Raw genomic sequence first — 18,909 nt, forward strand, 5'->3', positions numbered from 1 at the left:
TTTGAAGGAATCGAAATTGGAATCGGAATCGAAAAAAAGTGGAATCGACTCATCCCTAATAAAGAGGTTCACTATGTAGAGGTTTTCCTATAAATTTACATGTAAATCTGACGGGACCAGAGGGTTGGTACGAAGTATGGAGGTTTACGATGTAAAGAGGTTCACTACATAGAGGTTTTACTGTAATTATTATTATATACAATGAACTTTTCTCAGTACTGTGTTTAATTTTAAGTTATCATATCATTTTATAATTTGGAATATTTCTGTTTGCTTTCAGATTTGTATGTATGCATTGAAGTGGATTCTTATGGCCACTATTTCCGTAAAGCAAAGACCAAGTTAGCTTGTGGTAGTGCATGTCCTGTTTGGGAAGAAGAGTTTATCATTGAACTAGAAGGTTCCCAGAATTTACGAATTCTGTTGTATGAGGAGAATTCTAGTTTACCTCGTGCTACATTGAGAGGGAAGTCCACACAATTGGTAACTATTGATTTTGCTGTACATCGTAAGACATAAGTGAAATTTTGATGAATACCATGTGCATAGTATTATGGTACAGTTGAGTTTCCTGAATCTGGCACCGTCTGGACTTGGGTGATTCAATCATTTTTATTCATCAGAAGTCTAGGCAGCAATGAGAATGTATTTTTTTAAACGTGCTGATCAGCACTTAAAACTTACTACGCATCACTGAGACTTTCACTTCTCAATTTACAAAAAAAAATATTTTGTACCCACTGTGATAGAGCGTGATTCTAGGTAAAATTTTTGGAAAACCGCTCCATTTATCTTATGCAAACCTATGTGATTCTGATTTATGTTTCCTGAACACAGTGGAATCATATCTAATGTGAACCTCACACCAAGGCAACTGTCTATGGATAGTGGGAACATTTTTAATTCTTAATCATGGTAGAATTTGTGCATGCTTTTATACCTGAGCGATTGCTGTTTTTCATTATTCATGGCAGACACCAAGGCTCTTAACTTACCTTACAAACCCAGGTTTTTCCCTTCATATTCTATTAAGCAAAAAATAGTTGGTTGCAATACCATAAATTTGATTTTATAATCACTGATGTCCAGCTGTATGTGGTCCTTCTACTCACAAAGAGTATTTTATTACAGTTGAGTCGATCATGGCTTGATGAGAGACTGGTAACGAAAACAGTCACCCTTCAGTCTTGCGTGCTCAGCGTGTCTTTGAAGTTTGTTCCTAGTGAGGTGACCTTAAGGAGAGTGCCAACTGCTAAGACTGTTGGACTTTTTGGTGCCAAAATTCAAAATGTTTGCAAGTAAGTGCATATAATTATTAGAGTTGTCTAATTACTTGTCCTCAAATTCTTCTATTCATTCCAATTAGTGGTTTTATGTACAATGTGTTGAATAATTTTCTGTAACTTTTAATAGTATCTTATCTGTTTGGATTATGCATTTTCCTTATAACATTGTTAATGGTGTGTCTAATTGGCATATGTTTTTTAGGAGGCAAAAAAGAGCTATTCCATTCATCATCACCAGTTGTGTGAGGGAAGTAGAGCGTCGTGGAATGAATGAAGTGGGGATCTACAGAGTATCTGGATCAGCATCTGACCTCTCTAGACTCAAAAAGTCATTTGAAACAAGTAAGTGGTGAATTAATGGCTATTTGTTGTATTGTGCGTGGAGAACATGACTGCATACAATGATAGTGCGTGTGATCTCTTTTTTGGTCACTTAATTTTATCCAAACCACATAATTTTTTCTCAACTTTCGTGGTACAACTTTTAATTCGACTGTGAACTAATTTAGGCTGTAGAATGTGTTAGAATTAGTATGAGAATGGTGCTGACTTATTTTACAAAAACCCGTATACAATGGGTGGTACTCAATTCATTGCCTGGCTTAGCACAATTTCGATATAGCAAAAATTTGTTCCTCAGGGAAACATCCCAACACTGCTTTGCCTATACACAATCAAATAACCTTAAACACACTCTTGATAAAATTTGAACTTACGCTAAGTACACACAAAATACTCTCATTTTATGTATATTAATTAGAGATGGGTCGAATAGCAGATTTCTCGAATTCGAATATCGAATTCGAATATTAAATCATTGCTCGAATATTCGAATACCTCGAATTTCGAATACCTCGAATACTAAATGATGAATGCTGGAACGTTTGACTCGGTTGCCTATGCAGCAGGCAACACAAGATTTTGGGGAGTAATTTTGATTTACTTTAAAGGATTCGAACAGGAATTTAGCTGATTAATGAATATTTTAATTTTATGGAAACAATTGGGCATATAATTAATTCAACTAACATCGCTTTACCCCCACTGCTGCTGCCAAGTGCTAGCTGACAATCTGAGGCATTTTGCAACATACAAGCTCTTTTCCACCGGATTTTCTTCAATTATTTTCAGTCCATCTTTGGGAGTTCTCACGAGATAAGAAGATGAATTGGAATTGCTATCAGGGAGAAACCAAATATTCTGAGAAAATATCCCTTTGTCTGGGACTGTAACAATAAAGATTTATAGCACCACTCATGAATTGTAACTTGATGTATGTTTTCGGAAAAAAATACCGCATCAACTTCCGAGAAGCTCTGCTGCTCACATCGAGTTTCGCCAGAATGCTAAGTCTCCGTCGTATTTTGACATTTATTTCTTTGCGTAAAATGCTTAAATAAACTCAGAAATACGTCGTGTTTGGTCTTATTCTTTTTGAAATTACGCGCACATTACTAATATTTCAATTCAATAAAGGTGTGACATCAATCGACGAAAGTCATTCTTAGACACCTTTTGTGCTAATAGATGACTCATGCAGCGGTTGACCTCCACAGAAATGGGGAACTTCGAAGCTGGCAGGAAAAAAAAGGTCAGTGGGGGAGAAAAGGGAGGGCCCGAAACACGTTTCTATTGTTCTCGTGTAACTTGGTATTTTTTCGAAGCTAAGGTCTTCGTAATATGATCCCTGCACGAGCTGTGACCTTTTTTTTATTTCGAGGAAGAGGAAAGCCTCAGAGGGGGGCTAGTGCTGAATGGAGAGGGATAGCGGATCTTGGGAAATGCGCTAATGTAAGTATCCCACGGTACTCACACAGCAGTTGACCTCCAGAAATGGGGAACTTCGAAGCAGGTAGCCAGAAAAAGGTCAGTGGGTGAGAAAAGGGGGGAGGGCGTGAAACACGTTTTTATTGTTCTCGTAACTCGATATTTTTTTCGAAGCAGGGGTCTTCGTAATGCGATCCCTGCGCGAGCTGGGACCTTTTGTTTGATATCGGAGAAGAGGAAAGCTTCAGAGTGGGTGAAGCGAGTGCTGAATGGAGGGGGATAGCGGATCGTGGGAAATGCCCTAAGGTTGCTATCCCACGGCACTGAGGTTCTCCTGGTGGGGGGAATCGGGGATTTTCGGATTTTTTCACCCGACCATTTTCGGTTCCCCTCGTCGAACTCTTTTCACCGCTAAAATCCACGAATTTGATGTAATTCGTCAACTTGCGTAAAACGGCGCTGCGAGCACTAAATGACTACAGTTCTCCACATTTTTCCGAGTCAACTACCAACGACGTGCGTGCGACAGTGTATGATGCGTAATTCAAAGTATTCGAGGTATTCGAGGCGGTACTTTTCGCATAACTATTCGAAACCTCGAATATCGAATACTTTCTAATATTCGAGGTATTCGAGTATTCGCGGATACTATTCGCACATCTCTAATATTAATAGTATTGCTTGCCTCAAATCTTATTCTTTGTTAAAATTTCGTATATTATATTTTAATATAAATATTTATATATATTATTGTTAATATATTCGTCGAAATCCATTGCCGTGCAATGGGTAAAAACATTACCCCCTGGTCATGTCGTCTGGTTAGCCGACCTACTGACGTAATTTATCTCGTCTCCATAACTGAATGACATTAGTTAATGCAGATCATTAATTAAGTTTGGAGCTAGTAAAATGACAACCACAACTTACCGTGGAGTTATGGAGAAAAAGTGTTTTTTTGAAAGCTTTTGCTGTCATAGGTTATAGGTTGAGGTCCGTGAATTTCGCGAGACGCGATATCGCGAAATAACACGAAATAACGCGAAATCGGTTATTTAAAACGAAATTTCGCGTTATTTGCGATTTTAGGTGGATTAGCGAAAAAATCATATGTAATGAGTCGTAATCTATTAAAACATAAGCCTTCATTGTTTAACGCTGCTGACGTTCATTTGCTCTATCTCATTACGATTCCAAGGTCAATAGGCTCGTTTAGTCTCGCGCATCCGCGTAATATCGCGCACTGTGGTGATTTATCCACCAGAATTTGCCGTTAAATTTATCACTGCCTCTTTCTTACCTGAAGAATTAGATATTATGAATTAAAAATGCGCGGAAAGAAATTTAGCGCGGCCGCGGAGGAGCGGAAATACAAGCTCACACGCCTGATACGCGTCAATGCCGAGCAGTAATTCCGGCGACTCACCGCGACGCATAAGACTGCGTTATTGGATAACTTGTTGCAGGAATACCTTGAGTATGGGTCTAATGTAACAATTTCGTTGACTTAAACACGGCCGCTGGCTGGGACCGGGCCGCCGTTCACGGCACGGCCCACAGCGTGGCAGAGTCGTCTCATCTGAAAGCGGCCTGAATTTCACGGCGTCGTGACGTGAGCGGCGGCCGGCGAAAAGTCGTTTCGTCAGAAAGCGGCCTCAATGTAGCACTGCCTGTATTTCGCGCCGTATACGGCGCACCACCGGGCCGGATTGAAATGGACGCCGTGGTGACCATGGCGGCCGTCAACGGCACCGTGCGTTAACTGCGCGGTTCGATTCGTTTTAAGACATCCATAGACACGTAAGGTTATTTGAAAGCACGAAGCGCTAGCAGTTGGGAGAAGGGAAGGAAGGAACAGAAAGGATAGGAGGAGAGGGAATTCTCCTTATTTGCAGACGAATCGTCGAATATTCAGCTCTCCACTGAGCTACAATGCAAAAAAATCATTTCGACATTGGCCAAATCTAATATCTAATTCTTCAGGTGAGAAAGCGTCTCATTCTAGATGCTTCAGGATCGATAAATGGGAAATAATTTTTCAAGTTTCTTTGAATCCGATTATGTTTTGTTATGTGCGCTTCTTTCTCTGCCTTTCCTGACTGATAGGCAACAGCTGTAATCAAAACTAAGCGACTTTGTTGTATCTAGCTGCTGTCCCATCTTCCCTCAATACCTGGGTGAGGGGTATCGAAAGGGAACCCACGACATGAAACATTTCAGACAATTTGTAAGTTATACAGTACTGCAGCTACCCAGCACTCAGTTTGAAAACACCACCGTGATAGGTTGTGTTTTGGGGTTAGACTGTTTTTTTTATCGTAGTTCCAGCTTTCAATATTGAACGAAGGATAGGAATTTGAAAATGCCAAAAGCTAGTGATACTCTTCACACCAGGGTAAGTGAATTTAGTTGAGAAGGATGTTATGTGAAAGACAGAGTATTACTGTGCAAAGTTTGTGATAAAAGATTTTAATTCAAAAGATGTGGCACTTTGTTAAAGCACATCAGTAGCGATACTCATAAATGTGCGAAAGAAAGGGGACCCACAAAACGACAGCTATCATTTGAACACACAGTCACTCACTCAAAGAAAGGAAAGGAGGAGCTTGTTGTTGCTACTACAGAAGCATTTTTAAAGGCTTCATTTAGTGTAGAGAAACTTGACAATGCAAAAATCCCGGAATGGCTCTCGAAGTATACACATATAAGGTAGTGGGGATTTTGCCGTTTGCTGATTGTATTAGCTAAGACTACATACTTGAACCATTCATATACCTTAAACCAATATAAATTGAACCACTTCTTTCATGTTGTTTTATCAGAAATTTTGTGCTATCGAAATTGTGTTAAATGTTAAGTAAAATGCTTAATAAAAGTATAGGTATTAATGAAACAAGTACCATAAAATAATAAAATGCCTATACACCGGGAAAAATGTAACATTATAATAACACCGCCAAGATTTTCTATAACACCGAAATCACATGGTTTTAAAACGAATTTTAGCAAAAAATAAAACCACTTTCACGGACCTCTAGTTATAGGGTGAACTTTAAGAGCCCACCCTTAAACCTTCAAGGTCATCGAAGTTACGGGGGAGAAATGGAACGGTGGCCGAGTTGCCTATGAATAGCATCGACACAATGAAGACGTAAGATGGTCCGAGAGAAAGTCAAACACATTGGCTCCATCATTTCCCAGCAGTCAAAGGCCCTCTGTGTCTCAGGAATACAGTGCGACAGTTGTTCAGCAGTAGAACGTTATTGTGATAGAGCTATACCGAGTAAAAACCAAGTGAACAGTGGCAAAAAATAGGAGTGCGGATGGAGAAGTCTTCAAGAAAAAGCATAAACCTAGAAGAGAAATTGAAAGTGATCAATGGCTTTGAAAATGGTGAGCGTCAAAGTGATATTACGCGTAAGTTTTAGCTCACGATGTCCACAGTCCACACTTTTATTTTGAATAAAGACGAAGTTAAAACGTCAGTGACATCAGCCAAGCGCTCAACAACACATGATGGAAGTTCATCGCTGAAAAAAAAAGAAAAACTTCTTATTACCTGGATTTATCGTAAACGGTTAAATTATGTTCCTTTATCAAAGGCTTTTATTTGTGCAAAAGCTGTGGCTTTATTTTAATCTATGAAAGAAGGTGAAGGTGGTGATTGCAATCTCTGAGACATTTAGTGGAAGATCCGGTCGGTTACAGAAATTTAAATGGCGAGCTGGTGTTTTAGTGCAGCGATATCTGGTGAATCTGCAAGAGCTGAGAGCACAGTCGCAGAAATATTTTCTGATGAACTCCAAGCTTTGAATGAGAGTAACTCCTTTCCCACATTACTAGTTTTTAATGTTGACGAGACGGAATTGTGTTGGAAGAGAATGCAATCTTGTTCATTTATTTTCAGGGAAGAAAATTCTGGGTCAGGTTTCAAGGCATTTAAAGACCAATTCGCATTGCTGGTTGTTGGCAATGCCTTGGTTCAGTAATGATTTATCATTCACAAACTCTGCAAGCAATGAAATGGTATTCAAAGTAGCATTTTCCTGTCATTTGGATGAGCGACAAAAGGGCCTGGGTGTGAAACAAGAATTGTTTTTAGACTGGTTTGAAAATTCATCAACTGCCGGAATTGCATTAGGAACACCTAGCATGCATTTATTTCCTAGATATTAGCCCACCCGTGCGAAAGGAGGGAATTTCAAAAGTACGTACGTATTTTTTACGAGAAAAGCATTTTTGACGTGCATACTATCTTTAAGGATATTTTAAACCATAAATGGTTATAAAAAATCAGGTTTTATTAGGTTATTAATAGGAATATGTATGGTTCATAGGAAATTCGATACCCAACAACTATGGCTGTGGGAACGTATCCCTATCTTCCCCATTTTGAAATGCTCTCATATAACGCAAATTTGTACAGTGCAAAGACCCCAAGGAACGCATCTCTTGCGGTAAGCAAGGCATGGGTGTATTATTATTTATGCTATCTGCAATTTTTAAGCATCCATTTTATGTATTTTTTAGCTCACAGTCATGGGTTGAAATTTTTAACGGCAAAATGTTTGCCCCAAATATAGTGGGATCTTGGTTTGGACTGTGATCAACTTAGTCATGATCACAGCCATAGTGTATTCATGACTTTGTTGATGCCAATAGCTGCAGAGTGTTTTTAATGTTGTCATTTTAATGGGTCTCAAGGCCTCAAAAGCTAATGCATAAATCTAGGCACTGAAAATTTCTTGTGAAACAGCCTGTGAAGGTTCATGAATAAAAGCATGGTTGATTTAGTTTCACCCTCGCATTCGCAGTCTCCAAAGCACCTCCGAAGTATTTTATGCTCTGATGTAATAAAAAATCAGTGATTGGATCTCCAAATCTTTTTTGATGTAGAAATGTTGTGTGGTTGCTGGGCAAGGAATATGCTATCAATTACTGACCTAAGATTTCCATTGATATAGGGACCTTTCCTATTTAAAATTTTCAAAGTCAGTTTAGACTATTTCAGCTGTATTTCTAACCTCCATATACTCACCAAATACCTGAACTATGTATTTAGTAATCGATGATCCTAAGTTGGCAACAATGGAAGGATCAAGCTGAAGGTGAAATAAAATGTTGAAAGTTTGGTGCCTTTCTTGAATCTTATAATAATCCTGATATGAAGCTATGAAGGATGTTGAACTGTTGGCCATGGCAATATTGAATAAATATAATTCTAAAGTCTCTTCATGAACTCTTGCTCTGGAAGTTGTTTTCTCTATGGTTTTAATTTATCCTAACATTCAGAGTGGTTGTTGTGAATAAGGCCTGTATGTACTCATATTTTGTGCATTTTAGCTGTGGTCATTTGTAAGCTCCAATTTTTGTTTCAGACTCTTATGAAGCAGAGCAGTTCCTGAAGGAAGTTGATGTTCATTCTGTAACTGGAATCCTGAAACTTTATTTAAGAGAATTGCCGGAAGCTCTCTTCACTGATGAGCTGTATCCCAAATTTTTTGAGGCCTTCAACAGTACAAGTGGTGCTGGTAGTGGCAACAGTAGCTCCAAGAGAAAAGCAGCACTGCTGGCTTGTTTTTCATCATTACCACCTTTGAACATAGACATAATTACGTATCTTCTTGCTCATATGATCCGGTATGTATTAAATGAGTACATGATTTTTTGGAAATTTTAGTTGTGGTTTATGTATTGGAAGGGCGTGGGCAAGTGTAGACGTGAGTACCTGTACTGATATGTGCTTAGACCATGGCCTGTAATGATTGGTTTTATTCTGAGGCTGCCTCAAGCAGGAAATGCATATGGCAGTGAGGATGGGATATTCAGGCATGAGTTGGAGGCAACTGAAAGCTTAGGTCATTTGCCCCTTAGGGAAGGGAGGGTGGGGAGATATTTGGTATTGGCATTAAGGCCGTATCACACTAGCGACTGCGACCGTGATTTCGGCTGCGACTACACCCCATCACACATTGCGGCCGACGCCACGGTCACGGCGTTACCTCACAACCTTCTTGAACTTCCTTCGCTACGGTAACCAAAACAAACACGTCTGCCGCAAGCGCACGAGGTTGAAATGGAGCCCTCTGATTGACTGCGACTCAGAAGAATAGCCGGTCGGCTATTCTTCTGAGTCACAGTCGCAGTGTCAACTGCCTCGCTTTGATTGGTCGACGGGCCAGTCGCAGCGCCGGCCGCAGTCGCTAGTGTGATACGGCCTATAGTCTGCTCTTAATGGAAGGAATCAAGTGGACCACAGATGGACATCCTGGAGTAGGGTGCGAAAGTTGAAGTGCCCTGTACAAAGCATTCTAGAAGTGATTTGGTGGCAGTTTTTTCAGCCTGGACAGAGAAGGATGCTGAAACCCAAACCTTTCACACCAACCTGTACTCCCACTATTTGATATGTATAGATTTTTTGCTTAGATTCCCTTATTTACTTGATGTCAAGTGTTTTGATTGCAAGGACATCTTCAATGTAGCTGTAAGATAGATAGAAATGTTCACGATCCTCATAAATTCAAGTTGCAAATTTTATTATTTACCTTGTGATTATTTTGGTAAGTATCTTTATTGATAGGGTTAGATGCTAGCATTACAATCTTAGAGAAACACTCCAGATGGCCCTAGAATTTGGATTATAAAGTTGATAGAAAGGAGTGCAAGAATAATTGTGAAAGAGGAATGAACATATTTCTTGTCTCTTATGCAATGAGAAATTTATTTCTCATTTGAGGAATAAAAAAATATATTTATAAGGACAACATTTGCTATATCTATCATAGTAAGATGAAAAAATGAAAGAAATATGTGCACCATATAATAATTGATCTATGCCATAGGGAGTTGGGGGGTCAAGGTATCCTAACTCCAATCAAAATGTTTTGGTGGCGCGATCGTTAGACCAAATTAACAACCACCAAATATTTCCTGGCTATAGACATGCAAATCATAGATATCACTTGCATACCGTATCATATGTCTATATCATTCAAAACTTGGCTCATATTTTAGGTAATTTTTTACTGCAGTGATTGTGTTAAATAGAATATATCGTAACTGAACAGCTCAAATAATTTTCTCAAAAATTTGCAACTGTTTTACTTTTATGTATGATTTCTGTTAACACATTCAATCCGGGCCCGATTTTCATGAACATTGTTAGAATCGGCCGATAAAATTAGAAAGAAAAATAGAGAGTGGTTTTTGCGTAATAACTTCCGTTCAAATACTGCTATTTTCAAAAGGCGCTCATGGGTCAAAAGGGGAAGCTTACTCCCCCCCCCCCCCCCCCCCCCCCCCCCCCCCCCCCCCGTCCGACTGGTAGAGCACGTCAGTTGACGTATTTCGGCTTGGACTGGACCACGTCAATTGACGTGCTCCGCGCTGAATGTGTTAATAATTTAAAGAAAGAATGTGGACAATTCCACACTTTTGTTTGTAAACTAATGCTTGCTCAAGCTTGGAAGATGATTGTAGTGACATTTAAGTTAACAGAAATAATTAGTCTTCAATTACAGCTGTCAGTTGCTTATACTAAAAAAGTGGTATTATGCCCATGGGCTTACCCAGCAAGGGGCTGGAGGGGGACGGCTGCCCCCCCAGGAGCAAAAATCGCAAATGTTTTTAAGGAAATAATATTTTTCAAGCAAATAATTGTAAAAACTAATAAAGAGGTGTTACAGTTTCCTTAAAATGTTGATTTCATTTGCCTTTTCCATGCTTAAATCTTACCTACAGCTTGAACAACCATGGCTTGCCCCCTCCCCCCCCCTAGTTTTGATCCTGGGTACGCCCTTGATAATGCCTATGATTTTTTTATCATGATTCCTATGATGTGATAAACTTTGTCTAAGTTTTTGTCATTATGTAGTTAATTGTGTAGTTGTAAGCAAACATTTCCCTGTGTTTATACCATCTGAGTTTATTTAAAAGTCTGATTTGCTAAAACTATTTTCAGAAAATAAATCATTCAAAGCCCAATTATATTTTTATTTTTGTGCAAATAAGTACACTCAGAATAGCATGTTTTGGAACTTTTCATACCAGTTGAATTTTATTTGTTTTTGGTGGGATCTCTGTAACCAATGGCATGTATTTTTTCAGGGTGAATCAACATGAACAGCATAACAAAATGTCTCTGCATAATCTTGCTACTGTGTTTGGGCCAACTCTTCTCCGCCCTGGTGGTGGGGGATCGGGAGGTGGCAGCCGAGGGCATTCGCGGGACCCCCTTGCAGCAGGGACTGTGGACGTCATGGCACAGGCTGGAATCCTGCACTTCTTCCTCCAAACGTATGCAGTAGGGGACTTAGGCACAAAAGGATCTCTGAATCCTACAGGTTCTTCCACTGCTGCTTCAGGTGCTGTTTCACAAGGGAGTCTCATATCTGGGTCTGAGCTCAAATAAAAAGTCCTTCCATGGATCTTGTACAAAATAAGATAGGCATTCCTCTTCCTTTTGTGTATTTCCTTGTACATTTTTTTGTACGTATTTTCAAGGGTTGAAGTTGGTCGAGCAGCTCTTTGACTCCAGTTAAGTATTTGGTGCTCAGATTCCAATTTTTAATTATTTTTGCTTATTGTAAGCATGCAATGTGGAAAGGAGCATAGTTATATGCCTCTGTATCCATCCTTATTTCCTATGTGGCTGCTGAAAAATCTTATTGACGGAAAGCAGATATCCATGTACTAAGTCATTATCTTTATATACAGGGATGAAAATTATTATACTGGATTTGATTTTGATACTTCTTTTTTCTGTATATTTTACTTAGTTTATTTTTAGTCTTCATTTGGCACTTGACTGTGAAAATTAAGTATTTATTTTCATGTAATAAATTTTCCAGTGATGACATTTTGAGTTCTTCTTTTGCATATCAAGTACATTACTACACATGATGTTCCAGCAAATAATTATTTTATTAATCATGACCTGCAATTTTAACAAATTGTGATTGTATACATTCATCTACTGACCCATTCTCTTATTATCTCCAAAGGACATAGAGTTAATGAATTAATGGCTTACTTTTCAGTAGGCAAAGAAGTAGGCATTCCTCTAAAAATTCACAGTAATGTGCACAAAGTTAATAAGAGTCCGAATTTTGTAAAGAAATATTAGTGCTGCTAGCCAACTTTAAATGTTTTAAAGCTGGCTTTCTTGAAAGGAAAAACCTATTGATAGCCAGGTTTTTCTTAAACTTTCCGTCTCCTATTTTCTAAGTAGGTAATTTGTATGATCTTTTATAATGTGCCAAAATTTTGTTGCATCCATTTTTAAGGAAAGGAATATTTGCTATGCCCTATGTGCCATTTATGCTGCTGATTTATATTTTTATTGATGTGTAGTACTTTTAAATATACATGGAAAGACTTTGATCAGTTTGATTTAATGCTGATGGTGACTTCACGTAAGCCAACATAACGTCACTAAGGAAAATATTAGTTTTTCCTTAAAGCTGCCAAATCCCTGTCTCTTTGGGATCATTTAGCATAGATTTCTTTCATAATCTCTTGGTGATATCTGTAGACTTCATATCATGCTCTCCTAGATTTGTTTGAGATTTTGGATTAATGACACAATCCTGTTTTTGTTGCGCATCAGTTTGCAAGACCACTCCTATTCTCTTCATCAACTAAACACAAAGCCTTATATGCTTGAAAATTTATGCACATTATTGGAAGTTAAATAATTTTCCATTAATAGAGGTTTCCTATGCTTACCTAATGATTTTTTATGCATAAAATCGCTTATCTTTTCAGCCTCACTAGTTTATATTTTTTGTTTCTTTCAACGCAATGCTTATCTACTTGAATTTGATCTTGATGCTTCCTATATTCTGTTTTTCTAAAGTTGGACTTTGTACTATGAAGTGTATATTTTTTTATTCCTCTCAACTTCTAATTGCATATATGCCACGTACAGATTTATTTGCCGCAGCTTTAAAAAGTCCTGGGCCAAAGTGAGCTTAATATTTTAATTAATGGAAATGGGTGCTCAAATTTTTTCTAGTGCATGCTTTAATATTTTCAAAACCTTTGGTGGGTGAAATAAACCTCCTGTGCCAGTTAGGTTTTATCAGTAATCAGGTGATGTTGTCTTCTGCCATTTGCTAAAAACTGATAGGGCTGAGGACATATTTACAAAGGGCATCCCAACCTGGGATAACAGTATTTTGTATATTAGTTTCTATAACTCAAACTTCATTCCTCATAATATTTGTTGTCTTCCCCTCATTATATTGCCTTCAATAAGATAAAGCTGCCCAGTTTTATGGATACACCCTCAATGTTTTTACCATCTGATGGATTATATTTGTAAATAATTTCCAGAAAACATCATAATCTGAAGAGATTACATTTTAGCTGTTTATTACTTCCTTCAATATACCATGATAAAGATCATACCATTTATTTTTGTATATTTGTGTGATTCAATTTTATACTCTATGGCATTATAAAACTATTGACCTTGAAGGTAATGTGACAAGGCAATGCAGCTTTTTTAGTTGCGGGGTAACCACTGCCTTATAGGGCATAAAGAGATGTATTCCTTATGGCTACTATATTTTACATTTTTATACAGCCCTGAAAAATGTGTTGTGTGCACATTATATGTGCAAATATGTTAACTAATACTAATTAATCTAGTCACAAAAGTTATATTTCTTGAAATGTTCTATACAAAAGGCGAGGAAGTATGCAAAAGCTAGTAAAAGATAAAATTGTCGTGACATTCATTGTCAATAGCTTTGGGTTAGCCACAGTAAGGTTTTCAGTTGTGTCTAAAATACCAAGTGTTTATTTGGCTACCTTATGGTTATATTTGCACTTTTTGGCTTCAGATGTTTATGGCCACTCATTACAATTGGCCATCTACCCATCTACAGTTAATTTATATCCCTGTAAAATGTTTGTGGAGACTACTTCAGCTGAATACCATGGGACCAATATTTTTGTCACTAAACTTTGTCCTGATCTTGAATTGTTATCATGTTTGAGCATTTGTCTTTATTGAAATAATTGTATTCTAGTGTATGATAAATGTGGAGAACTAGCACAGCACATTTGTGGGCAAGTAAGCTTTCATACCACTTCCACAATTATTTCTTTAGTACCATAATGTAGTTGTTGAACCTTCCAGATACTGAATTATTTAAGAAAAGTGCTAGTTGTTGACTATGTGAAATATAATTGCCTTTATTTTGGTATTTATGGTTCAGTTATTTATTAGAATATACTGAACATATATTAAAACTATAAATCTGTGTAATTTTGTATTAGCAGCTATGGTTAAATATAGTTTTCAAGCAGTAAAATACATTTTTATTTGTTTGGAATTGTATAATAAAGAATTGTCTGGTCAGTATGCTTGGGATGTATTGTACAGATGATGTTGGAATATGTGGAATAATTAGAATTTTACTTTGTTCAATGTGACTTTTATTTACCTTGTCACATGAAACCCGATTGTCGGAGTGTCAATGCTCAAATTTTGGGCCACTGATACCTACTTCGTGTGGCGTTGATTTTGCAAATATCTACCCATATCGAAGCACATTTTTACCCATTGGTAATCGGTTGAGAAATTAACTTTTTAGAATGATTTAGAATGCTGACTATTATTTTTACCCGATTGCAAACAATATGATTAATGTGAACGTATACTTTTTTCACTGAAGAGACATTTTTCCAATTATTCCAAGCAATCTCGAATTTTATTACCCAATATTTTGTGAGCAAAGATTGTATGAACAATTTATGACTTCCTTATGGGATTAAGTTCTGAGTCATTAACTTAGGCTGTCACCCAATCATACCAAACTGTGTTCTAAGCAAAGGCTTAGAAGTGAGAAGTTATGGATAATGATGAACTTGTGGAAATTTTATATTTTGGCTGCAATGATCTTCTATGAAGAAACTATTTTAATTTCAAGAATGATGTAAGGCTGCCTGGTCCTATTTATTCCGTGACTACGTAGTTTTCCATGGCGTCGAGGTTCCAATGACTCCATTCTTCCAGTGCTACCATGTCGGTTGTTGGTTTAAGACAGCAGTTTTGTTGGCACTGCTGCCAGCATCTTCAGGTCGAAGATGCCGGTCCATGATTCTCGTCCTTCTTTCATATGGGCTGTCCTGCTAGTTTGTTTTGGCTGCTGCTCTCTCATTGACCTGTTTAATCAGTCTTCAAATTGGCATCCAAGTGGTAACCATCGTTCCTATGGAAAGTGTCCGTCCAGGCTATCTCAATTGATTCTCGGATAAGTCTGGGATAATACTTGCCTTCATTTACTGTTATCCTAGCTTCATTTCATGCCGGGATCGGAGAATTGAAAATGAGGACTGCAGCGATTGTAGAATGCTAAGTTGAAATCGTTCATTATCTGCATTAGGGCTTAACTCTGTTCAAATCATCCTCAATGAAGTTTTTGGTCAGGTTTAATTACATGTTCAAAAATATGCTTCTGAAAATTAATACATACAATGCCAGCCATGCACCACTGTAGGGTGTCTCACATCGATTCAAATGCTATTTGACGAGCCACAGTTTGATGTCTTGCTCTACTGTTACATAAAATGCTTGGGAAATGTGTAATAGTAGTTCGATTGCAGCTGGGCAGGGAATATGCTTATTCATTGAATTTTTCCTCATTGTGCCCAAAATTATTTATAGAACTCCTGTTTGATTATAGAAGTGGGAATTATAGTGTTATAATCTGCATTAGAGTTTTGCAAAGAAGTTTTATTTCAACACAGGCATATGACAATGATTTTTGAATGTGCTCACCTGAGAATATACGACATTTAATTCTCTTGGTGAAGATACCCGTGATTGTGCTAAAGAAAACAAAATAGTTATAATTTGAAGTGAGAGTAAAAAATTCAAATTTTATGAATGGGAATTGCGATAAGAAGTGACATAAACCTCTTCAGTTAATAGAAAATGGGGATGTCCATTCAGACCACATCACTCATTTGGCCACCATTTTGAGCACTTGACTGGTGATAACACAATCATTGCACAATTAATGCTTATCTGTGGCCATTTTCACTTGGAATTTGCTTGGGTAGAATAAATAATAGGTCCTGGAGGGCAAGTCTGTAACTCTGTTCTCTCCCGAAAATGGGAGAAAGGAGATTCGTGAAGCGCCTGCGCGAGAGTTGTCGCCCGCCCCAAGTCTCTAGGGCGCCCCGCCGGAGAAAGGAGACTATTTGTCGCCTGGGAGAGTACTAGTCTCCCGACCCAAGTCCGTAAGCCCCCTCAAGCGCCTTTGGCGCCCCAGACGGGCGCTTCAGTTACGTCCCCCTTAAGAGCCCGACGTATCTCTTTCTCCCATGGAGAAAGTGCGTATCTCGACAGTGTTTTGTTGTATTTTCTCAATATGGCGCGTTTTCTTTCAAACCATAGAATATTATTGCTCGTATATGAGGTGCATTTAAGAGAAGTGGGGCAATTAACACCAATGAGAAATTGTTGCGGGATATTAATAAACCGTTTGAGGCGAGGGAGGAAGATTTCCGGCCGCATTAGCGGAGAAGGTTGTCCTATCCGTCCTTCGATGGTCCGATTCTCTTCCTGCTGAAAATCCATCACCCTCAATAGCAGACAAAAACACCGCAATCCTATGAAATAACAATTATCTGTAGCTCTGAATTCTTTTCGTGTAAGTAGCGGGGTTTAGAAAGCTAATGCTAATTCAGAGAGCGCAAGAAAAGCACTTTAAATAATGGAAAATAACTTCTAAACAGTTACCTATAGAGATGGGCAAAAATAATCGATTATACGTAAAAATCGATTATTTGCTTTCGATTATTGCGATTATTGAATCGATTATGGACATCCGATTATTTTGCATAATCGATTATTTGAATATAATCGGCGGGAATAAGAAGCGATCATATGGAATACAGGGCCTAATTGGTCAAGGGCGAACAATTTTTTTTCACCGCCAATAAGTAATAAAGCTAATTGGGCAACTCTTACCTAATAATCAATCGTAAATAAATGTATAACACCTCGTAAGTGGAAGAGCCCAGACACCTCATCCGAAGCCGATTCACCCATAAGTCACTAAAATCCTTTGTTCGGTGTAAGCTCAGAAATGAAAGTGATATGGCACCAGTAAAGAGTCACTTGTGGAAGTACTTCCACAAAAATTTGAGTGAGAGTAAAGAAAAACAATCTCCTAGTCATGTACTATAATGGCATGAAAAACCTATTGACGATATCACCGTCAAGAACAAGACAAAAACTTAGCTACTTTATTACTACCACCAATGCCTTCTTAAGCTTAATGCCTTCGTAAGCTTAAGAAGGCATTGCTACCACTCATCATCCGGATCTAAGTATGTCAGGGATAAAATAACTTAATATTACAAGTTAAAAAACGAACTAAATTATTCGACACGCATCATGACACCCACCTTCAAAATACCACCATTACAGCATCCGCACAATCTCAAAATACGACAATAAAACCGATTCTTTGCATTTTATTTTTCACTCAATACAAATGAGACGGTGCGCGCCGATATCTTTAGGTCTTTAGCGTTCCTACGAGACGATTATTCTACCACGCCACAAAAATAATCGCTTCACACTCAAATAATCGGTAGCGCACGGTAGCGATCGCTTCAGGACAGAATAACAATCTTCCTAGCTTACGCAAAGAATCGGTGAATAATCGAATCCAGCGCACGATTCTTGAGACGATTATGCACCGATTATCATCATACGATTATGGGGCGATTCTTTGGGCAAAATAATCGTGTGCTGAAGGTTAGGCGCTTCCGATTATTTTGTCCATTATTGCGATTCTGTGGGTGGGTGAGTTCTCCTCACCCACAGAATCGCAGCGTCATTGTTGACGATAATGGACAAAAGAATCGGGAGCGCCTAACCTTCAGCACACGATTATTTTGCCCAAAGAATCGCCCCATAATCGTATGATGATAATCGGTGCATAATCGTCTCAAGAATCGTGCGCTGGATTCGATTATTCACCGATTCTCTGCGTAATCGATTATTTCGGCCCGATTTTTTCCCTGAATCGATTATGCTTGAATTTTATCATATGATACGATTAATCGATTACGGAAAGTTTTTCCCCATCACTAGTTACCTATGAAAAGCAACAGATAGTTAATGAAACACAAGACATGCCCTTATTGTTAAAAGAACTTATTCCACGACAATGTAACAGAGTTTCACCATTTCATTGGTTTCACGAATACGACTGCTCAGCAAAACCGTGTGCACACAACATGAGATCGCGAATCGGTTCCGCTGTCAACACATACAGAAGCTATAAATGTACTTCAATAATAAATGAATATCCACAAACTAAGTACTAGCACACACCGTAAATATAAAGTGAGACATAGGCAAATAAAATATAAAAAAACTGGATATCACTTCCACTCTTTTATTCATCACGCACAACTTACAATCACTAAGCTCGTTATGATAAAAACAACTATTAATTCACTGATTTAAAGCCAGAAATTAGCCCACGAAAGAGGAATAGGTGACTTTTCTGACTATTATTCGTTAATATACTAGAAAAAGAAACTTCACACACAGCTTTGATCTTGATAGCTTGATCGTGAAATGTCAATGTACCTATACGATGAACAACGGAGGTGAACACGCCACTGGCAATGTTTACATTGCTGTCAGACATTAATCGATATGGTAATAACACTGCTTACAATTCAATCACGATGGAGCACTGATAATTACAACTCTTAGCCGATATTTTTGTACATTGCAACCACTGGCACTGTGATTATCAGCAGAAGATTTACGGCAGTTGTCACATTGACAATAACACAATTTTGGCACAAAAGATGT

The 18,909-nt window shown here is 38.1% G+C and overlaps 1 protein-coding gene across 1 annotated transcript in view; it reads left to right on the forward strand.

Moving 5' to 3' along the window:
- Positions 1-14,490, forward strand: part of LOC124158679 (active breakpoint cluster region-related protein) — a 34,300-nt gene extending 19,810 nt beyond the window's left edge. The window contains exons 10-14 of the mRNA XM_046533909.1: positions 281-483; positions 1,132-1,298; positions 1,489-1,628; positions 8,432-8,693; positions 11,160-14,490. Coding sequence (XP_046389865.1) covers positions 281-483; positions 1,132-1,298; positions 1,489-1,628; positions 8,432-8,693; positions 11,160-11,463 — 1,076 coding nt within the window. The 3' untranslated portion in view covers positions 11,464-14,490. The remainder of the gene's footprint in view (positions 1-280; positions 484-1,131; positions 1,299-1,488; positions 1,629-8,431; positions 8,694-11,159) is intronic.
- The last annotated feature ends 4,419 nt before the right edge of the window (positions 14,491-18,909 follow it).

The sequence above is a fragment of the Ischnura elegans genome, chromosome 5 (genome assembly GCF_921293095.1).
Source record: "Ischnura elegans chromosome 5, ioIscEleg1.1, whole genome shotgun sequence".
NCBI lineage: Eukaryota > Metazoa > Arthropoda > Insecta > Odonata > Coenagrionidae > Ischnura > Ischnura elegans.